Source organism: Podarcis liolepis, assembly GCF_965112155.1.
Source record: "Podarcis liolepis genome assembly, chromosome: 3".
NCBI lineage: Eukaryota > Metazoa > Chordata > Lepidosauria > Squamata > Lacertidae > Podarcis > Podarcis liolepis.
The window spans coordinates 1326875-1350245 of NC_139557.1; the positions used below are offsets into that span (position 1 = coordinate 1326875).

The following is a 23371-nucleotide window of genomic DNA, read 5'->3' on the forward strand; positions in this document are numbered from 1 at the left end:
AGGGCACAGTCCTTCAATGGCTGCGCTCGTTTCTCTCTGGTCGGGGACAGAGGGTGGCGCTTGGGGGGGAATTGTCATCGCGCCACTCCTTGGTGTGTGGAGTACCTCAGGGTGCGATACTCTCCCCGATGCTTTTCAACATCTTTATGCGCCCCCTCGCCCAGCTTGTTCGGAGTTTTGGGCTGGGTTGCCATCAGTATGCCGATGACACCCAACTCTATCTGTTGATGGATGGCCATCCTGACTCGGCCCCAGACACACTGACCAGATGTTTGGAAGCTGTGGCTGGATGGTTACGTGGGAGCCGGTTGAAGCTAAATCCTTCGAAGACAGAGGTCCTGTGGCTAGGGCGGGGCGATATGGGATTGGGGGGGCAACTCCCATCTCTTGCGGGGGCGCAATTAGTGCCAGCACCGTCTGTTAAGAGTTTGGGTGTAATCTTCGACGCCTCCCTTTCCATGGAGGCGCAGATTGCAGCTATAACAAAGGCGGCATTTTTCCATCTCCGCCAAGCTAAGCAGTTGGCTCCTTACCTCTCTCGCCCTGACCTAGCCACTGTGATCCACGCGACGGTCACCTCCAGATTGGATTATTGTAACTCGCTCTACGTGGGGCTGCCCTTGAGACTGACCCAGAAACTCCAGCGGGTGCAGAATGCCGCGGCGAGACTCCTTATGGGGTCTTCGCTGCGAGATCACATTCATCCGGTGCTACACCAGCTGCACTGGCTCCCGGTGGAGTACAGGATCAGATTTAAGGTGCTGGTTTTAACCTTTAAAGCCCTATACGGCCTAGGACCCTCGTACCTACGGGACCGCCTCTCCTGGTATGCCCCACAGAGAAACTTACGGTCTTCAAATAAAAACATCTTGAAGGTCCCAGGCCACAGAGAAGTTAGGCTGGCCTCAACTAGAGCCAGGGCTTTTTCGGCTGTGGCTCCGATCTGGTGGAACACTCTGTCACAAGAGACTAGGGCCCTGCGGGACTTGACATCTTTCCGCAGGGCCTGCAAGACAGAGTTGTTCCGCCAGGCCTTTGGCCAGGGCACAGCCTGACTCCCTCCCTCGGCAATCTTCACGGAGCTCTGGCCCAATGGTTGCCAGTGGCCTGAATTAATTAATTTTACAATGAATGATTTTAGAGTGTTGTTTATATTATACTTTTATACTGTTTTATTGTTGTTAGCCGCCCTGAGCCCGGCTTCGGCTGGGGAGGGCGGGATATAAATAAAATTTATTATTATTATTATTATTATTACAAGCTTTCTAAAAGGCTGCCTAAGCTGGACAGTTTTATTTGGAGGTCTCCCCTGCCCTTGTTGCAATAAACTGCTGTAATCCTATATATGTTTGCCTGGGAGTAAGCCTCATTAACTCATGCCTGATACTTGTCAGGAACTGCACGCTAATTTGTTCTCGGATAATGTGGTTTCTAGGTGTGGCAGGAATAAGGTTTGTCGAGGAAACTGCTTCAGTCTCTGCTGTTTGAGTTATGTAAATGTGGAACAATCCACACCTGCACGACCCGCTTCCTCCAAGGCCTGGCTGCCTTGATGTCTTTTCAGCAACTTTGCCGACAATAACAGGAAAAGGGTTTTTGAAAGGTTAATGAGCTGCAATGAGTAGGAAGCATCCTGCCATTGGACTTTCTAGGACTCCAGTGCTTAGCCAAGTATCCAGCTTTCACTTGCCCTAGGAACCTGGTGGACACGCTTTTTCTGTGACTGATGACGTGCAGCTTACGAGTGCAATTTCAGGGCAGGCAGAGTCCCAGGGAGTCTCCAAGGGGCAGAGTGAAGGAACTGGGTCTTTGTCTCAGTTCTGGAAAAGGGAAAATGGGGTGTCTTCCCTCCCATCTCCTGCCTCCCTCAGCATGGGAGCCGCTGGGAGGAGGGTAAGGGAGAAGGACTGAGTGAGTAGATCTAAGATCTGCAGGATGTTCAAGGGGTGCTTGCTGACCCACTTATTCAATATTATATGGTCTCCAAAACAATGTGCTTTAAAAGCATATGTAATAATAATAATAATAATAATAATAATAATAATAATAATAATGCTGCATAGTAACTTTTGGTCGTGGCTACAATGGGGCCAGGGCCAGCTGTTCCCTTACCGCCCCTGCCTCCTAAGGCGCCTTCCTTTCTCCCCAGCTATAGCTCAGTCCTAAGGCCAAGTGACATGATTTGGGAGGGAGTGCTATTCCAGTGCTATTCCCCCACCCCCAACCGCTGCTAGGAGTGCTTCAAACATCAAAGAAATTCGAGGGCATGTGCTTGTAAAATAAATATTAGGGAAAGAGAAGGTTGGTTTTTCTGTTTCTAATTATTCTAATCTTAAGCTCAGTTCTCCTCATTTCTGCATCACTTTGTGCATTTTCATGCACATTTCTTCCTAATACACAATTTTGTATTATATATAATATTTGAAAGTGATTTCCCCTATTAATCTGCAATTTTGTGTTTTGTTTCCAAAAATATATGCATCTTTATGTGCAGTTCCCACAATATACATGTATTTGTACACAAAAATGTGCATATTCTTTCAAGCCCCCCCCCTAAAAAATGCTCCTGGTATTTGTTTAGCAAATGCATGAAAGTTTCCCTTTTTTATTTTTAACCTGAACTTGTGTAAAGACATTCCCCTGTAGTCCACTCTTGTGCATGAGTGGGGAACCCGTGGCCACTCAGACACCAACAGTCCCCAACCCCCAATATCCCTGACCATTGGCCATGCTGGCCATTAAGAAGGGGGGGTACATGCATTATAAATAACAAATGGCAATGGCACCTCAAAATGCACTGTTTTTGGAACTTAACAGTACCATCCTGTCCATTCCTACTCAGAAGCAAGCTCCATTTAACTCAGCAAGACTTACTCCCTGGTTAGTGTACACAGCAGGGGTAAGTAACCTTCTGGTATGACATGGGTGGGCGTGCCTTTGATTGTGAGAGCCTTGCACAAACAAACGTCCCCCTCCCCATAAATGATTTGTGCAAGTATGAAGGGAAGAGTTTATAGCGGACTCAGCTACACTGGCAAAGAAAAAGCGCTTTATAGGCGTTGTTCATGCATTCTAACACTATGACACCAAATGGCGCTGTGGAGTTCCGTTTTTGCCAACCCAATTTCTCATACTGTACAAAGTTTGCAATGTGATTAACTTAAATGCTTCTTTGCTGTGTCTAGATCCAGCCGGCCTCCTCTCCACTCATCCAAAGCCAGATCTGATGAGCAGGGAGGGACTTCTTTGCATCTGCATCTAAACCTCCCCCCTCCAAGCACTGGGTCTTTCTTTTTTCTTTTTGCTCCGGCTGCTGCCCCAAACCATGGAGTTTTGGGTAGTCAGAAAAGTTTGCAGGGTGTGTGTGTGTGTGTGTGTGTGTGTGTGTGTGTGCATCAGGCACTGGGCATTCCCTCTAAATCTGAAATTGCATTCCTAACCCTGTGTGTGTGTCAAAGCCCCAAGTGAAAGCAACTCAGTCCATGTGCAGAGAAGTCACTGCTGTGCCCCATGCAAAGGGCAGAACAACTGAGCTGCTGTTTCTGCCGTGTCTGGAACTGGAGTCTCCCACTGACGACTGCTCTCCTGTTCCAGCACACTGAAGCAGGAAATACGTCAATGCCTGCTTTTTAACCTCTAAATCCTTATCACTGCAAAAGTTGACACTTCAATCCTTAATAATTTTTGCTGTTGCTGTTTATATTAAGCTGCTTTATCTGTAAAGGTCAGCGCAGATTTGCTCTCATTCTCACAGCTTCTCCCCTTGATTCTTGCTTTGTGTAGGGTTTTGTTTCTTACAAGTCATAATAAGCTGTATCATACCCTCCAACATTCCTCAGATGAAAACAGGGACATTTCTCACTCCCCCTCCCAACTGATCCTCTTCAACCCCCTGTTTTGTGCCCCTTCCTCCCACAGAGCATTTCCTATCAGAAGAAGGGTGAGTGCCCCCATCCCGATATCAAGGGGACACGGGACACAGGCCCTCCACCATCCTGAGAAAAACCCATAATCCCAATTTTATTTTATTTTATTCTTTGGTAGATTGACAAAAAGAAAAACACACACCAATAAGCAACTTTTAGAAAGGGGCAAGATTAGATGTGGATGCACACATTTATTTTTAGATCAAGACTCCTTCCACTCCTCTCTGCCCCCTTTCTTCCTGCCTAAGGGGGGGCCTGCCCTCTGTCTGCCCCTCAGAGCCCCCTGCTTGGGGGGGGGGTGTCCTGCATTGGACTCACAGCTGCCTGATGACCAAGCGCCACAGAAAAGTGAGGGGCCAGGAAACAGCCTCTTCCCTTGCCTTGCAAGTGCCTCAGGACCACAAGACCTCAATAACTGCCTCTCCCCTTCTTTGTTTCCCTCCTCCACGTGAGGTCCGGAGGGGGGCAACACGAGAACGGGGCCTTCTCTGCAGTGGCTCCCTGATTGTGGAGTGTTCTCCCCAGGGAGGTTCGCCTGGTGCCTTCCTTATACAGTGGTGCCTCGCAAGACGAAATTAGTCCGTTCCGCGAGTCTCTTCGTCTAGCGGTTTTTTCGTCTTGCGAAGCAACCCTATTAGCGGCTTAGCGCTATTAGCAGTTTAGCGGTTTATTAAAGGCTTAGCGGCTTAGCGGCTTAGAAAAAGGGGGGGGAAGCGAAAAAAATCACAAGACTCGCAAGACTTTTTCGTTTTGTGAAGCAAGCCCATAGGGAAATTCGTCTTGCGAAGCGCATCGAAAAACGGAAAACCCTTTCGTCTAGCGGGTTTTTCGTCTTGCGGGGCACCACTGTATATGCTTAGGCGCCAGGCAAAAATGGGATTGTGTCTGCAAGAGAGTTCTGTGCAGGGAGCGCTCTCTCTCTCACCCCACTGTGCAGCAGCTGATGACAGAGTTCCTGCTTCGCACAACGCGACAGAAAGTTATCAGGCGCGTTGAAAGCTGTGCAAGAGACCTTTGCAGGCCTCCCAATCCGCAGGGCCTACAAAGTCCCTTTACGCCAAGCCCTGCCCTTTCCTGCCCACACCTGACGTTGTGCATGGCATCAAGTGTGGGCTGGGTGGGTGTGGCCTGCCCAGAATGACCTCTGGGGCCAGATGGGGAGCTTCCCCGTGGACTGGAGGTTCCTGACCTCTGGTAACACCTAAAATAATGATTTTTTAAAAAGTAACTTAACTGAAATTTTGGGCATTATATTTGGATTTGTTTTCATTTCTTCCTCTGGTTGTTGTATAATTTTTAAATATTGCTCCATCCTTATTCTGAACTAGAATTAATTTGAACCATTTTTATGTATCTGTGATTGTCCTTATTGCTCAATTAAAATGCCTTACTTTTGTGAGAAATATATTGTGCTTTAATAGTACATGGGAATTATTTTAATCATAGGAAACTAATCTGTTGATATTTTGATACTGGAGTGAAACTATCGGCTATTATTACTCAACCAATTAATAGTGCCATTGACAGAACAACCCTATGCCTGTGTAAGCAGAAGTAACCCCAAACGATTTCAGTGAAACTTTCCGCAGCTAAGTGTGTGCAGGATTGCAGCCTCATAGTTTGTTCATAGGAAATACAATCCTGACCTACAATACAATCAATAATATTTATCATCCTTTTATCTCAGTTTCAGCATAGCATTTACTCACAAAGGAATGAATATGGAAAAAATGTTTGCAGGAAAATCTGAACTGGAGCCAACAAATGTATCCCAGATCTAATCAGATCTTTCCTGTAAAATTCCCAAGAATATGTAATTCCATTGAATCTAGTTTCCATATGCATTCCTGTTGGGGAAACAAAGTATGTATCATTGACAACAAAATATGTCTGGTTTTTTTTGTTCTCATGTTTTAATTTTGTTTAAATCTGCCCCAAGAACCATTTTAATGAAAGAGAGAACAATGATCACACAATTTCCACTAGTCCAGTTGTGAATTTTTTTTTAAGAATGAAAGAAAGACGGAGAGAATACTGAAAGCAAAGGGAGCCCCATGATTCCATCTCTGCTACTTACTGATGACACAACCATCTCCATACGAGTTGGCAGTGAGGGCCGTCAGCTTCACGGAGTGGTGCACAGAAGTCAGCCCCACCACCCACGGGGGGAGGCCAGAGCTCTCCCCTCTCCCCAGAGGGAGTGGCCACCGGTTCTTTCTAACCAATGAAAGACACAGTCATTTTTATTTTGTTTTTATTGCCTGGTAGGTCATATTTCCCAGGTAAGCATCCTAAGGCACCTTGGGGCTTTGAAGACTTGGTGGGAGATACCTGAGATACAGGATTCCTTGGCTTGCAGGAAATGGTGGTGGCAGGAGACCAGTGCCCCGTCTTGCAGGGCTCACCGGATCAAATGCTTCTGGCTACAAAAAATGCCCTGGACACTGAACACTGGCATGTTGGGGAGAAGACGAGGCTTGACACTTTATCCCTGACTAAACAGCTGCAGCGACTGCTAAGTACATGGAGGGGGTTGTCAGGGTTGGGTTCCCCATTATTTTAATTCTTGGCCTTGGAAAAGGGTCTGGAGGTGGGAAAGCTGCAGCGACCGCCCAATGACCCAGGCCAGGAAGGCTTCTAGGGGCAGCTTTCTGGAAAGGGTTACAATACACACAGGTTCTGCTAGATGAACACAATGCGTTCTCAGGAAATGGTTTGTTAGGCGAGCAGTCACATAACAAGTCAATGATTTCCATTCATTCCTATGGGGAAATTTCTAATGCATTCCTGACCCCAAATTTTGACGCCAAAGGACAGAAACCCTGCCCAGAAAACTCCGGGAAAACCCCCTGAAACCCTGCAGAAGGCAAACAAGGAAGGAAAAAAAAAATTGTCTAATCTCTTCCCCCACCCCCAGTTTCTGGCAAAACAGCTGTCACGGATGAGTAAAACATAAAAAGTAAGGCTTGTTGAAGGCTGCTTGTTTTTTGTTTTTGTGTTTTTTACAGTACTACACGCACACCTGACTTTCTGGAGATCTGAATCTGTGGTGCGCAAGGTGAGGTTTGGGTGCTACTTCCTTGTGTTTGGATAAGGGACTTTCCATATAGCAAGTGCTAGTGGGACCCTTGTGCTCAGTCCTGCTTCCCTCTCTGCCTGCACTAAATGACAGGGCTTTAACAGCAGCTTTAAAAAAGAAATGCTGCTATATATTATTGTGCCTTCCCCATTGCTGTAAGAGAATTAAATATATTATTGTGCCTCCCGTTGCTGTGAGAGAATTAAACTATTCAACAATATATTAGTTCTTAATTTAAATATTTGGCATCATGCTTAGAAGCAAATCTGGCAGTAGAAGTCCTCTTTAGCTATGCTTGGAGGCAAGGCAAGGCTGAAGCTTTTCTGCTGGCGTTTTCTCATCCATTTCATTGGTAACAAAAACCCCAAACAAACAAACATGACAAATGCATCTCTCAGAAGTCAAATGCCTGTGGAACATGTTCGCCTGCTTGCTCAGATAAAATAAACTGAAAAGCTTAGATCAGGTGAATGGCATCAGGAAATAACTTTGCCAATCCCACTGAACAGACAGTGAAATTCAACTTCCTCCCTTGCCCAGATCCTGCCTGCGCAGCAACGCGCAGCTCACTTTCTTTAACTTGCTGCCTTGGGCATGACTTCCCTTCAGTAACCAGCAAAGCAAGAGCCCCGGACTGCGCAGGGAAGGAGATGTCCACAGACCCCAGATCTGCCTAGGAGGGCTGCGTCCAGAGAAAGCTGATCAGGTAAAAAAGCAGGACTGTATCTTATGTGCCTTGGGAAGGAGGAATGACATCAGATTGAGGGCAACCCAAGAGACAGCTGTAGCATCACTTTACTAGGCTCTCTCCAGGAGGAAAGGTGAAAAGTCTGAGTAGTGTCTGAATAGAGTATTTGCTCATTGGGAACCATTTGTCAACCCCAGGTCACGGAGTCTGAAATCTACGACAAACGAACTTACCTAGGAATAAGTCTCACTGAACTTAATGGCACTTGTCTGGGCAGCCAAGCCTAGACTTGCTCTGAGATTGTTTGCTTTATAAGAGGAGCTGGATTAAGGAGGAGCAATAGTCTTGTCTTTCTCCGTGAATGAATCCAAAACCAACTTTGAAGACACAGCTAGTACAGTTTTTGGAGAGGAGACACTGCTTTGAATGGTATGTTTTGGGGGGAAAGAGGAAAGGCCAACATTAATTCCATGAAAACATCAATCTACATACCCATTTTTCATTTTCATATATAGTTAAAGTGTTGTGTATCATTTTAAACAAAATATATATATGGCAACAGATTTTCAAAATGGCAATTTACACATGAGTAAAACAATCAGAAGTATGACACACAAGATAACTCAGAACTTCTCTAATTGTTTTCTAAAGTTCAGTTAAAGACCTCTCCAGGAAAACAGATAATAGGTTAATGACACTTTATTGTTTTGATAATATTTCTCATTTGGTGAAATGACAATAAATTTTATCCTAGGAGCAGAATAAGAAGACCTTCAGATAACAAAATTTATGTTGGGCATGCCTGTTACATTGGTCACAAAAAAATGCACCTCCTCTGCCAACGAATGAAAAGAAAAATCTACATGATTTAATTTTATTTAAGATTCATAACCTTAAGCAAATATGATAAGATGTTACCTGAAACTTTTTTACATGCGCCATTTCTTGTGACCAACATAACAACACAATGAGCAACTTGAGTAGCATAAATGTTCTATCGAGTGTGTTCACCACATGCCAGAAATCAAGAAGCCAGGATTCTTGTTGCTCAAAAATGAAAATCACAGGAAATTCCAACAGTATCGGACTGGCAAGTTAAACTTTTTTGAGTATATAGAATTGGCCAAAATGACCTATAAAATCCGAGATCAAAAAGGGTCAAAGTTTGAGGAAGAATGGGGGAAATTTGTTGCTTATATAAAGATAAATTGCAGAAGTTTAAAAACTGTAGCGGGTCTGACATAAATCATGTGATGTGCACAAAAAGGGAATAAGAATAAGGATCTGTAGGAGAAGATATGTATTAAGAAAGCTGATGCAGGGGGGGAGGGAAGTCAAGGCGTGAGTATGCGCTTTGTAAAGAAGACGGTACAAAATGTTGATTTTAAAAGATTGCTTTATTTCTCTTTTTGTTTTTATAATTTGTATCTTATGTTTTTCTTTATTCTCTTTTGTTTGTGAAAATTAATAAAAATATTTTTTTTTAAAGAGAGTGTGATAATATAAACTGTGGCAGGAGGTGGCGGCCGCGGCAGCAGCAGCAGCAGCAAGCCCTGCCATTCCTCCAGAGAGCTTCGGTGCCCTTCAATATTGCAGGAAGGGAGAGCAAAAGGGCTTCTGGACTTCTTTGTGAGGATTATGCTGAACTTAATTCAGCAAATGAAACTAGTGGAGGAGAGGGGTTTCCGGTCACAGTCTTTCCCCCCAAATCAGATCTGCCTCCTGTGCTTTGAGCATCACTTGAGCCCAGACTCTTACCTACTGAGGCCTCATCCCCACTGACCTTTTGCCCCCTGCTTCCGAGGCACAGCTCCACACTTTCCCAGCCTGTGTCTGAGCGCCTCTCGCCAGGGGCGTAGGAAGGGGTGTGTGGTCCGCCCCGGGTGTCACCCTTGGGGGGGGCACTTACTGAGGGGTTTGGCCTGCAGTGCTCCTGAGCCACACGTCTCTCCTGGGAGTGACGCAGTGGCTTGGGGCCCTGCGCTGTCCTCATGCTCAGATTGCCCCGTCCCCGCCCCACCGGTTGCCAGAGCAGCTAGGTATGCCCCTGCTTCCTGCCCCACCCTGGTTTCCCCAGGAAAACCCGCTCTTTAATGCTGAATTGGGACAAACAGCAATTCAGGGTTTCTGTGGAATTGTTTTCAGTGGTAAAAAGTGGGATTTCGCAGGGAAAGTGCTGTGGGGAAGTGATCAGATGCAGAGCTTTAAAGCGTGGACCTGTGCCTAGAAACATGGCTCAAAAGGACGTCTGGAAGAGCCCCGGGGAGGAGCCACAAGTGTCCCACAAGCACCAATTAGTTCCTGTATTGCAACAATTACAGTTAAGCACGTGCTGCAGCTCCAGGCGACATGTCAGTTAGGCTCAGAAGTGGATGTAGAGGAGCGTGAACTGTTTGGTCTCACGGGGTGCAGAGCCTCACGGGTGCCAAACTATGTTGTAGAATGGGAGGTGGGGGGGCGCTGCATTTTGGTGTTGTCCAGGGCGCTGCTAAAATGTGAGAGCCCAAGGTCCACCACTGTCAGGCTGCTTTGCAGAGAGAGATATGGGGCTCCCTCATCATCACAGGGCACTACTGGTCTCCTCCACTGACTGGCTTTCTTTCCCTCCTCCGCTTGCATCACACTAGTTTTCTAGAGCCACTTCAGTCTGTTTTCTGGCCTGGTTTTGGCATCAAAATGCCTTACACCAGACAAGAGGCAGTGTCCCTGTGAGCTCTTCTGGACCTCTTGGTGGCTTGCAATACCATTGACCATGGTCTTCTGCCCGACTGGCTCTCGGAGGCTGGTGGCAGTGAGTTGCAGGGGTGCTGTTTCTCCCTGGGCTGATGGGATCCAGAAGGGGGCTCTGGGGTGCCTTGAGTTAATGCTATGGGATCCTGTCCCCCATGTTGGAAGACTTTAAAGGAAAGAAGGATTACAAACAGGAAGATTGTAAAATAAGAAAAGGAATTTGCCACAGAACAGCAGCAGCAACAGCATAATGAAGGAACAGTGTGTATATAGGATTCTTAAAAAACAAACGTGCTAACTTTCTCTACAGCCTATTCTTCATAGGACTGACTCTTTAGAAGGGAAACTATGTTAATTTTATTTTAAAATAATAGTAGTATATCATATTTTGATTTCCTTGTAGGTTCTACAGCAACAAAACACGGGGAAAATGCTGCCTTGGAAGATAACAATGTTCTGTACCCTCATAGTTGTCAGCACAGCTTACCAAAATTTTAATTTTGGCTCGTTCATCCATTCACCTGTGAGTAATGTTTTCTGCGTGTAGCTTCACAGTTATCTATGAGCACAGGGCTGTTCTTTCAATGCAGAGACACTCTGGAAAGCATGGCAGGGTGGGCCAGAGCTATCCTCCTGTGGCTACACTGCTGAAGCCAGCCATACCACAGGGGGAAGGGGCGGAAGAGCCCCTGCAGAAACCGTATCAGGACTTGAGGTGGCCACCCCAATTCACCCCTGTGGCTTTCTGACTCCTACTTTAGAGAGCTCTGAAAAGGCTCTTCAGATCTTGCTTCTTTCTGAGCACACTCTGACTTTCGAGACTATCGGTTCACTAGGGATGAGTGGGTTTAGCTCTTCTTGGAACCCCTTCCCCCCATTGTATTGCTCTTAACCAATTTTCCTAATGTTGTGATGTTGTGGGTGCATCTCTTTCAGATTTACAGCAAAGGTAACGGAGGAGAGGAAGAGAGAGAGCTGCACAGGCAGAAACGGCAGGGTACGTTAATACTTCTCAACAGTGTGTTTTGCTTGAAGGCAGAATCTTTGTTCTTAGATATGCAGTCAGGGTACTCTGGCCTGAGCACAAGAAATCCTTTTCATCATGAAAGTATTCAGATGAACTGTTTGCTAAGAGCATAGTACAATTCAGGCGGAAGAATGGAAGCATCAAAGATGAACAGGTTTATGCGTGGTTATTTTAACTTTATTTTAACTTTCCACCAGTTTCCCCCAAACAGACACTGAGCTGACTGACTTGTAATTTCCAGGATCCCCTCTGGATCCCCTAAAAAAAAAAAAGGTGCTCCATTGGCCACTTTCCAGATCTAGAACTGTCATTCGCTTTGTCATGCCTGGATTGTTGGGGGGAAAGTGGGGTTTAATACCCAACCCACAACAGTTGGACCTCGGGTTACATACACTTTAGGTTACAGACTCTGCTAACGCAGAAATATTACCTCGGGTTAAGAACTTTGTTTCAGGATGAGAACAGAAATCGCACGGTGGTGGCACAGCGGCAGCAGCAGCGGGAGGCCCCATTAGCTAAAGTGGTGCTTCAGGTTAAGAACAGACCTCCAGAACGAATTAAGTTCTTAACCTGAGGTATTACTGTATGGACAGCTAATAGGATCCAGACTCCAACTGTCAGTCAAAAGGACATTTATATGGGCATTGCAAGTCAATGTGAGACAACCTCAACCAGCAAGTAGCTGAGGGGTGAAGCCCTTACAACTTCTCCAACAGGAACACCTCTGTAGCCAGTCTCTGTGAGGATACCAGGTAACGCCACCCAATACCACAACATTTCCTCCTTTGGACATTTCCTTGATTTCATTTATCATCTCAATATCCCCCAGCATTTTCATCAAGAGGATGACAGCATGTCCTCGTTACTAAATAATTATCACCCAAACTGATTCTGTGACGGAGTCTGCCTTGGGGGATTCCTGGCTTGCTGGACTCACTGTCCTCTTTGACATCCAGAGAGATATGTCCTTCTCTGTCCTTCCTATAGCGCTTATATCCAGAGATAACGGTGTCCTACTGGTTGTCTCCATTTTCCGTTGTGTCCACTATGTCAATGTCATCCTCTAAGACCAAGCACTCCAGTTCACCCATCTGGGCTCAGCGTCTTCTAGCATTAGCGTACAGTGTCTTTGGCACTTGTGTTTTGGCCGCAGGTATTTTGGCCTCTCTAAATTGCTATCCTGTGCCTCTGCAATCATTATTTTCATGGGGCTTTCATGGGATTTTTATGCCTCCCTCATTTGAATCATCATTTTAGAAATCTTCATCCAAGGGCTGAAGGATCTTGGCTCGCCCACATGAGAGAGAGAGAGGGAGAATGAGAATGGAAATGAACACATTCAGGCTCAAAACCGTGGAAATTTGTTGGGACAAGGAGAAAGCCAGCAGCCCCCTGGTCCACAAATGTATTCTCAGGCGAGGCCTCCTTGTTCCTGATCCTGAGGCTGTCTTACGTAGAGAGAGATATAAACGATTTGTGAGAAGGAAACGGAGTTTGTGATTGGTAATTATAACATGCCTAACTTATCAAATTGTTTTCCAGATGTGACATTAGGCATCTCACCTGTAGAATACACGATTGCTGTTGAGATAAGTCTTCCAGATTCCTCCCTCCTGGAGGCCTTCAGAAGTTATTTAAACAGCCTTAGCTTCCCAGTCTCAGTAAATGCTTCTGATCCAGCTGTGAACATTTCAAGCATTGATGTCACCACAGGTGGGTTATATGTCACTAGTTTCCACTTTTTAAATTGGCTTTCTCTGGTTTTAGGTTATTGTTTTGTTTTTAAGAAAAGGGGGGAAAGTCCAATGAGAAGAGGCTAGATTTAAAAAATATCTGAATTAGACTAAATGTAGCTGGCATTTTGTGATATTTCCAGAGAAATTTACAGCTGTACTGTAAGGTTTTCTACATTGTAAAAAGAGATGGCGAGCTCTGCTACTACAGTTTTAGCCAATATTAGAGAAACTGTCCAACTGTCTGGTCAAATAATGTTGACAACTTTCAAAGAACTATTTGTGCAGTGTGAATGTCATGCACAGAGGGAATTATAATTAGGAAGCAGACATTGCTCAGCAAAATACCCTGTCTCACCTGCAGCCTTCTTGTTTCATGCTTTAGTGTGCAGCTCAGGTGGCCCCCAGGGCACCCACTGCTCTTGTGAGTCGGGCTATGAATGGCCGGCCAGCGCATGCAGAGCTACTCCAGCTTGTTCCAGTGCTGCGCCGGCAGGAGAGAGCTGCACCTGCCTTGCACAGCGGCCTCTGCAGGGGACCTACTGTCAACCGCAATCTGCAGGTAGGAGGGGGGGAATGGGCAGTAAATGAGGACAACCATACTATAGCAGCTAGGTGGGAAAAGGAGTATTTCACATTATGACATCTGATTTTGACGTCAGCAGAATTTGAAATTTGCTGGATTTTGACATTTCATTGAAAACACTTTTATCCCTTTCCCCAAGGAATTCAGGGCAGGGCCATCTCATGAAATTCCATTTCAGCTTTAGAATTCAAACTTTGCTTCCCAGTGCTTTTTGTAACATTTGAACCCCTCACTTGTCACACATTTACCATGTGAATTATCTCAAAGATTGACTGCAATCCTATACTCGCTGACCAGGAGTAAACCCTGAATTCAGTGGAACTTGCTTCTTAAAGATAGCCCGGCAACGACTCTGGTCTCTCTTGCCTGCACCATGGATTAGGGAACTCCTTCCTGAGAGAGGTCTTCCGCAGGACTTGCCTCTCCTTTTCCCTGCCCTCCTTTATTCTTATTGCTACACTCTCTGAGGTCTCCTCCCCGATTTTATTTACAATCTTATTCCTGCAGCCAAGCTGCTCTTCCTCTACATGCAATTCCATGTGCTTCCAGTGCTGCGGTTTAGTCTAAGGCAGGGGTGTCAAACTCAAATTCATCGGGGGCCGCATCAGCAGTTTGGTCACCCTCAAAGGGCCGGATGACACCCCCTTTATGCACAAGGAGGAAGATGGTAGCTAAAATATAACTCATTCTCTTTGAAGGCATGCAGGCATAGATGGAAGGGGGTACTAGTTCTCCGCAAAGGTCGAGGACCCCAACATACACTCATGTAAGAAAACTTTTAGGTGAAGCTGCCCCCCATTGAGAGGAACAAGCGTCCTTTCACTATGTACAACCTCCCTCGATTTCCCACTCCTACTTAAACATCAGCCCACAGCCCCACATAAAGGCAAACCACTCTTTAACATTCAAGTGTGTGTGATTAAAAGAAGCAATTTGCTATCATTCCCCTCCACACACACACTTTGTAAATATGGGGAACAGATAAATGACGTCTAAGGGTTAGGTTTCATCCTTTATTCCCCAAGGAGGAGGGACGTAAATACTTAAAATAGGGAGGCGCCTTTTCTCTCTGTGTGTTTCTTTTCTTTTCTTTTCCCTTTTTGGCAGGCGATAGAGCAAGTAGGTCTTAGGGAGTGGGTGGGGTCGGGCTTGACTTCCACACCTGCGAAGGTAAACGGAGGGAGATAACGGGGTGAGACGCGGGGGGGGGGGGGCGTGGAGAAGAAGATATGAGGTTGGAGGGAAAGAAACCTTGCAGCCCAACCAAAGCAGATAAACGTGCTAAGCCTCCAGCTTGCCCACAAAGACGACTCCTCTTCCTCCTCTGGTGTGTGTGTTGCTGCTGCTGCGACACGGCTACTACTTACCCCTTAGGGAATCGGTTGATAAAATGCACATTTCTATGCCACTGAATTCATAAAATCTGTACGGTGGCGGAACCAAAGAATGTAAAAGGAAGGAAAGAGTCTCTCTCTCTCTCTCCTCCCCACCCCCCACCCCCACTTCCTCACCTGGGCACGCAGCTGGGCGAGCTCCGGTCCACCTCCCAAGTGGCGTAAAGGTTCATCTGGACCGGGCGCCCCCCTGCCGTCGCCGCGCCTGACCCGGGAGCCCCCGAGCCGCCTCCCCCCGGGGCCAGAGAGCCTCCTCCGGGGCCGAGAGCGGCCGGCTGAGACAACGAAGGCGCCGCCGCCGCCGCCGCCGGAGGAGCAGGAGGAGGCGCCAGCTGCTGCTGCTGCTGTAGCACCGGCGGCGGCGGCGGCGGCGTCGGCTGCCCTGAAAGGCTCTGTGCAGCCGGGGACGCCGAAGAAGCTGAGGCGCTGGAGGCCGGCGGGTGCAGCGAAGGCGTGAGCGAGCCCCGCTGGCCGCCGAGCGCCCCTCTCTCCGCCATAGCTGAGGAGGAGGAGGAGGAGGACGACGACGACGACGACGACGAGAGTCTCCCTCAATCCCCGCTAGCGCCTCAGCCGCCGCCGCCGCCGCCTTTCCCCTTCAGCCGCGCGAGAATAAAAGGTGGCGGCCGGCGGCCGGCGGCGGCGGCGGCTACACGGGCCACATGATGAGGTCTGGCGGGCCTTGTGCTTGACAGCCGTGGTCAAAGGTCTCTCTTCTTTGCTGTGTGCAAAACAACAAGACAGGAACAGATATTTAAGATTTGAGGACAGATTGAAAGAATTTTATGGTGATTTTTTAAAAACAAAATTTATCGCTGTGTAGTAATCAGCAGTAGTTGCTACTACTAGTAATACTACTTTTCCGGTTCTTTTCTGCACTAGGTGTTCCGTTTATATACATTATAAAAATGTCTGTCCGGCTTGACAAAGACTTTGAAGATGATCTGAGAAATCTGTCCTCTAGCATGTTTAAGCGATACAAAAGTGATTTGGAGAAAGCGGTATGTTTGAGCTGGTTCTGCATGTGGCAGAGATATATTGCATTTCTGTTATTATTACAAGATCACAGGGCAGTTTACAATATAAAAACCCAAAAATACATTGTTGCAAACAAAATGATTCCCCTCCCCCACCACCGTTAAAATGGCCATAGATTGTTTAATTAGTCAAAGGCCTGGGAGAAGAGGAATGTTTTTGCCTGGTGCCTAGAAATAGGTAATGATGGTGCCTGGCGAGCCTCCCTGGGGAGAGCATTCCGCAAACGGGGAGCCACCACAGAGAAGGCCTGTTCTTGTCCTGCCACCCTCTGGGCATCCCACAGAGGAGCCACACAAAGAAGGGCCACAGCCAGTGACTGCAGGGTCTGGGTTGGTTCATATGAGGAGATGCATGTGCGAGATTAGCAGCCAAACCTAACAAACACATATTCTTGCTAGCTAGCATACGGTAAAGGTAAAGGACCCCTGAGACTTAAGTTCAGTCACGAATGACTCTGGGGTTGCGGTGCTCTTCTCGCTTTACTGGCCGAGGGAGCCAGCGTTTGTCCACAGACAGCTTCCGGGTCATGTGGCCAGCATGACTAAGCTGCTTCTGGCGAACCAGAGCAATGCACAGAAACACCATTTACCTTCCCACTGGAGAGGTACCTATTTATCTACTTGCGCTTTGATGTGCTTTTGAACTGCTATGTTGGGAGGAGCTGAGACCGAGGAATGGGAGCTCACCCCGTCACGAGGATTCAAACCGCCGACCTTCCGATCGGCAAGCCCAAGAGGCTCCGTGATTTAGACCACAGTGCCACCCGTGCCCCTTGCTAGTTAGCATAAGAAGGGGCTAATACTACAGAGCTATATTGCTGATAGGCAGCTACTCAGACTACAGAAAATGTACTTGGCAGAGAGGGCTCTATGTGATGTCATTTCCCCTCTTCCCTTCCCTCCCCCTCCCTCCTCTCTCCTCAGCCAGCCATGAGGACAGACGTGTCCTGCACTTGCTCCAGTTCCAGGCACAAGCCTGAGACTGTTTTTACTGTAAATATAAGTATTTCCCCTGCATAGTTTTTACTGATGCTGTAGCTGAAAACTAATGCAATACTATTGAGTAAATAAATCATATTTTGAGCTTACTTGCCAGTTGTCCAATTAAATCTTAAGCAGTGCAATAAAGGGGGAAGCCAGCTTGATTTGTAGCTGGACTTAATTAAAAGAAGGCACCACTTACTGCCAATTCTGACAGGCCTCCATGTTGCTGCCGAGGATGGGACTTCTAAAACTCTGTTCAGCCCATGCATGTGAGACCTGGAGAGGTAAATTGCAATTCATATATCCTCTCCCAGCTATTAAAATACCTCCTACAAGGTGATCCTTGAGGTATGGCAGTCCTGAGGTTTTCATAGGTCAAAACTTCATGGTACATGTTATAGTGCAACATACCTGCTGAGATTATTCTAATAGCTATCTGCAGAAGATAGATTTAATATCTTCAAAAAATATCTTAAGGGATCCTTACATGGGCTGCTTTGGAAAACTGCTCAAAAACTGATTAGTGCAAAATGCAGCTGCCATGTTATTGACTGGGCGCTATTATCATGTTACAGCAGCACTGTGCCAACTGCACTGATTCCGAGGGTGTTTTGGATGCCCTTAAACGGGGCACATTTAGTGAGTTGAGGTGGGTGAAGGTTATCCATTCCAAAATGGTTTGGAAAGGGTCCAAAAACTATTGAGCCCCCAACATACTCCTGATGGTGAGACTGGGATCCTGATATGGCCTGGCGGCCTTGCTGATTTGGAAATGATTTAATTAAGAAAGAGCAGAAGCTGAGTGGAAGTATTTTTAATCTTTAATGGATCATTTCCAAATTGGGTGCAGGTGGGCCATCCATAAACAGATTAATAAAATCAGTAACAGAGTAATAAAGTAATGTAATAGATTCATTTCATTTCATGCATGAAGTAGGCATGTTCAAAGTCTACCAGGTGAAATAAAACAGTCCAGTTTCCTATGAGGTTTTAATTGTCTCATAAAGATGTCATAATTTATATTGTTGGTTTTTTTTCCAGTTTACCAAGGGATACAAATCATTGCCAGGCTTCAGAAGTGTAAAAGTTGCAGGATTCAGGTATAGAAAACATTCACCTTCTTTGCACTCACATGGATTACAGGAGAAAATTAAAAAAATGCTTTGATCTTTGTACATTAGTCAAATTATTGAATTTAAATGTTTTAGAAAAGCACTTCTGAGAAAGAAGTGCAATTTGGAATGGGCTTCCTCAGAAGGTGGTGGACTCACTGGAGGTTTCAAAGCAGAGGCTGGATGGCCATCTGTCACGGAAGCTTGAGCAGAGATTTCTCAGTTGGGGGGACTTGGACTAGATGCCCTCAAGGTCCCTTTGAATTCGACAATTCTATGATTCTGTGGCTGTGTGGCCATTCCAAGTGCTGCCCATCTGCAAAGAGCCCGACACCCTGCGAGTGACCACAGGGCTTTCTTAAAGGATTTCATCTGGACACCTTGTTAATTTTAAAAGGTAGGCGCAGCACACACAAAGACATGCCTGCTCCCACCACATGTCTCTTGACCCCCCTTCCCCTTTTGGGAGGAGGCACCTTCGTTTTGCCTCCACCCCCTCAAGCAGTTGACATTAAGGGTGTTTTTACACTTCTGTTTATTGTATGCTCACTGCATTTCCAGTGCTTACTTTTAAATCCATGTTAATACAATGTTATCCAAAATGCAAGTGAATCCTGCACTTTGTTATGAAATACTGCTCTTGGATGGTGCTGTTCATCATACCAGTTTCACACCAAATGGAGTCCTGCTTGGTCTCTAGCCACAGTGTGAACACCTTTGCATGTAGGTGCAAAGCCAAAGCAAAACATAATATTTATTTGAGTGTAAAATAACCTCAGCACCTACAAATTTTATTCCACATCCTGGTTAGCATGAGGTTGGGATGCCAGAGCCTAATTAAAATAGCTTCTGGCAGGGGCTGCAACTTGCCCATCATCAGTATCAATACAAAAATGCGAATATTTACTAGCATTTAAAATAGGATACGGACAATTTTATTTCAGTTTTAAAGCCTTTTATGTTTTTAATATTTTGCTTTCCTCTCCATTGGCCAGGTGGATAAGGTGACAAAGAAGCTGTAGCTGAAACTAGTTTCTCCTTTTCCTTCCCAATATCTATAAAAATCTTTTTAAAATGTTAAAAACATCATTAATTTTTTCATTATTTATTACATAGAATCCTAGAATTATAGAGTTGGAAGGGACCTGAGGGTCATCTAGTCCAACCCCCTGCATTGCATGAAGACAGATGCAAAGTTTATCAGTTCCACCTTCTCTCTGTCACCCAATCGTATTTCTCTGTCTTCTCCATGCAGAGAACCTGCCACTGGCTTGTTCTTCCTCTTGCTTCAAGCATAGCCAAAGAAACCTTTAAAAAATTGTTTTTAACCTCTCTTGCAAGCCTGAGTTCATCCTTAGCTGGACCCAGCTAACCTGCTCCTTGCAACTGTTTGCTCCTCCTTTGTGATTTCCCCTTTCTTCTCTTTCTTATACATGCCCTTCTTACATCTCAGCTCATCTGTAAGCTCCTTAGATGCCTCCCACTTTTCTTGCTTGTTGGTATTGTCTGCATTTGGGCCTTCAATATTTCTCCTTTAAGAAACTCCCATCGATCTTGGACTCCCTTCTTTTTGAGTATTTCTGACAATATAATAATAATAATAATTTATTATTTATACCCTGCCCATCTGGCTGGGTTTCCCCAGCCACTCTGGGCAGCTTCCAACCAAATATTAAAAACAATACAGCATCAAACATTAAAAAACTTCCCTAAACAGGGCTGCCTTTAGTTGTCTTTTAAAAGTAAAATAGTTGCTTATTGCCTTGACCTCTGCTGGGAGGGCGTTCCACAGGGCAGGGGCCACCACCGAGAAGGCCCTCTGCCTGGTTCCCTGTAACCTCAGTTTTTGCAATGAGGGAACTGCCAGAAGACCCTTGGTGCTGGATCTCAGTGTCCTGGCTGAACGATGGGGGTGGAGACGCTCCTTCAGGTATACAGGATTGAGGCCGTTTAGGGCTTTAAAGGTCAGCACCAACACTGTGCCCAGAAATGTACTGGGAGCCAATGTAGCTCTTACAGGACCAGTGTTATGTGGTCTCGGCGACCACTCCCAGTCACCAGTCTAGCTGCCGCATTTTGGATTAATTGCAGTTTCCGAGTCACCTTCAAAGGTAGCCCTACGTAGAGCGCATTGCAGTAGTCCAAGCGGGAGATAACTAGAGCATGCACCACTCTGGCAAGACCCTGGCAGGTAGGGTCTCAGCCTGCGTATCATGGGATCTCTCATACAGTGATGCTTAAGCTTTTTGAAATTGGCGCTCTTAAAGTTCAGAGTGCATACACTCATTGTTCTCTTGCCTATGTAACATGAAACCCAAGAGGACAGGATCACTTCCTCCCAAGTTTCCGAGTACTTCCACTTGGTCAATTAGTTCCTCCCTGTTGGTGAGGATCAGGTCCAAAATAAATGATCCCATTGTTGTTTCTTCCACCTTCTGAGAAGTGAAATTGTCAGCAAGGCAATGGAGGAATTTGTTGGACCTTTCATTCTTGGCAGAGTTTGAGTTCCAACAGGTATTTGGGTAGTTTTAGTCTCCCATGACTACTATATCTCTTCTTTTTCGAAAGTTGGTAATCTGCTCTAGGAAGGCATAATCTAAGTCTTCAGTCTGGCTTGGCATTCTATAGCAGACCCCCACAGTAAGGTCACTGTTGTTTTCCCACTCTTATCTTACAATTTATAGCCATATACTAATAATGAATCTGAAATAATCAGGTATGATATCCTTTTTGCATAGACCTGGAAGCGTCATGGTTCAATATGAATTAACATCAGCAGTGAATATGCCGCCTGAAAGTGCAAATACAGATGCAGCGGAAGCCTTAGATCGTTCCTACAAGATTGTGCCCACATCATTTGCGGTGTCTTCAGTGGAAGTGCATGGTAATGTCAAAAGCCTGCTTACTGAGATGTATATTATCATTTTAATGGTAGAAATGCCATTTTTCTCCCACACATATAAAACACCCTCCAGACCACCACATTTTGATTATGGAAGGGAGAAGCTGAGCCCCCTCACACTCTGCCTTTAAAGCACATTCCAAGCACATTCTCTCCCTCAAAGACTTTGGATCCCTGCAGTCGGCTAAAGAGTTGCTGGTAATAGTAGCACCCTGAGGAGGAAGCAGCAGAGCCCAGAATCATCTGAGGGGAAAGTGTGCTTCAAAGTTACAGCATGTGTACAGCCTGTGTCCCGGGTGCTCAGTAGCCTCTGGCGTGCTGCAGGGTGTCTTAGGAACTTTTTGGTGGAAGCTTCATGTTCTGGTTTCACAGAGCTCTCCAAATAGTTTTATGCAAGGAACTTGTCGTTCTGTTGTGTGTGCAGACTGATGCACCTTCCCCAATATACGTTTATGAATACATCTGCACTCCAAGGAGGAAAGTTTAACCTTGCTAGGCCAGAAGGATCCTGCCATCTAAAGCTCTGTGTACTCTGCACCATGGCTTCTGGCTGTGGAAGGGGTCTTCCCTGCATCCACACAACAGTAAGAATCAAGTCAAATCTACCTGTCTTTGGTGGACGGGTTTTTAATAGTCATTAGTCAATGGGACGCAGGCGGCGCTGTGGGTTAAACCACTGAGTCTAGGGCTTGCTGATCAGAAGGTTGGCGCTTCGAATCCCCGCAATGGGGTGAGCTCCTGTTGCTTGGACCCTGCTCCTGCCCACCGAGCAGTTCGAAAGCACATCAAAGTGCAAGTAGATAAATAGGTACCGCTCCAGCGGGAAGGTAAACGGTGTTTCCGTGCGCTGCTCTGGTTCGCCAGAAGCGGCTTAGTCATGCTGGCCACATGACTGTACGCCGGCTCCCTCGGCCAGTAAAGCAAGATGGGCGCCCCAACCCCAGAGTCGGTCACGACTGGACCTAATGGTCTGGGGTCCCTTTCCCTTTCCCTAGTCAATGGGTATTAACTGCTGATGTGGGAAAAGCAGGGCTCTAGCTGCTGGTGGAGGAAGGGATAAACTCAGCTTCCTGTCAAAGAGCAATGTTGCCAGCATCATACATGGTTGTCAGTGTATCACATTAGGAATATGTATTTGGGTTGCAATTGCAGCTGATACTCTGCCAGTGAAAAATGGGAATAGAGATTCCTCATTTGCCCTGGAAGGTGGGAAGCACAACTGCCCTTTGGTGCTGCTTTCATTCTAAACATGGAGAGTTTAAACCCACTCAGCTAAACGGCCATTGGTCACTTTGGAAAATCCCACTTATAAAACTCCATGACAGGAAAGCAAGACATGTTCACTTTTGCTGCAACCACCTTTGGTCAAGGCCTTGTCTAGACTCTGCAAACTTTTCCAAAGCTTTCCTGGGCGCGTTCAGAACAACAGCAAGTGAAGCTGTGAAATGAATAGTTGATGCATTAGGTGAGTGGCACTCTGTATATGTAGCAAGAAATAAAGCTTTCTTTTCGTTGGTTTTGAGAACTTCTCTTTTTGCCTTGCAGGTGGAACAAACATCTCCATTTCTCCTGATGACATTTTTGAGGGTGATACAGTAACAATGACATGCGAGTCAAATTCTTCTTCGGGGGCAATCTGGCACTTCCCAGAAACTTTTAGCCGTGGCAGGGAGCTTCTTAAAAATGACACTATAGATGGAAAGTCAACATCAACACTGAAAATTACAAACATTAAATTGGAAGATGCCGGTAATTCTAAATAGAAAAGTATTTAAGTCAAGAGTGTAATAATTGCTATACTGAGCAATTCTATACTGCTATACTGAGTCAGACCTGGGCTTTACAGTCACCTCCTACCAAAGTGAGGACAGGGGAAGTAGTCTGTCACTAGGGAACATGGGGAACAAATACAGATTATTACCCTCTGTAAGACAGTACTCCAAAGAATAAAACCACATCAAGCAAACACTGCAATATTCTGCATCAAACAAGGCTGGGAGTGAATTGGGTGGCCTGCAGTGACCATCATATTCGACAACAATGACCATCATATTCTAGGATTGTAACATACAGAGTGACATGCAATGGAAACGTAGATTCAGAGAAGGGACGCAGCCATGACTGGGGCTCCACAGCTTTCTCTGTGTCTTGTTAAATCAATTCTGCAGGTGTT

The 23371-nt window shown here is 46.0% G+C and overlaps 1 protein-coding gene across 16 annotated transcripts in view; it reads left to right on the forward strand.

Moving 5' to 3' along the window:
* Window positions 1–23371, forward strand: part of ADGRF5 (adhesion G protein-coupled receptor F5) — a 47384-nt gene that overhangs the window by 6506 nt on the left and 17507 nt on the right. For 3 of the 16 annotated variants that reach the window (XM_083495051.1, XM_083495042.1, XM_083495044.1), the window contains exons 2-11: window positions 6935–6984; window positions 7546–7711; window positions 10827–10946; window positions 11360–11420; window positions 12993–13163; window positions 13569–13745; window positions 16046–16164; window positions 18226–18284; window positions 21035–21180; window positions 22744–22947. In XM_083495051.1, the coding sequence (XP_083351177.1) occupies window positions 10854–10946; window positions 11360–11420; window positions 12993–13163; window positions 13569–13745; window positions 16046–16164; window positions 18226–18284; window positions 21035–21180; window positions 22744–22947 (1030 nt within the window). In that variant the 5' untranslated portion in view covers window positions 6935–6984; window positions 7546–7711; window positions 10827–10853. Of the gene's footprint in view, window positions 1–6934; window positions 6985–7545; window positions 7712–7890; window positions 8123–10826; window positions 10947–11359; window positions 11421–12992; window positions 13164–13568; window positions 13746–16045; window positions 16165–18225; window positions 18285–21034; window positions 21181–22743; window positions 22948–23371 lie in introns of all 16 variants that reach the window. The other 13 variants (XM_083495053.1, XM_083495043.1, XM_083495047.1 and 10 more) reach the window with 6 other exon arrangements.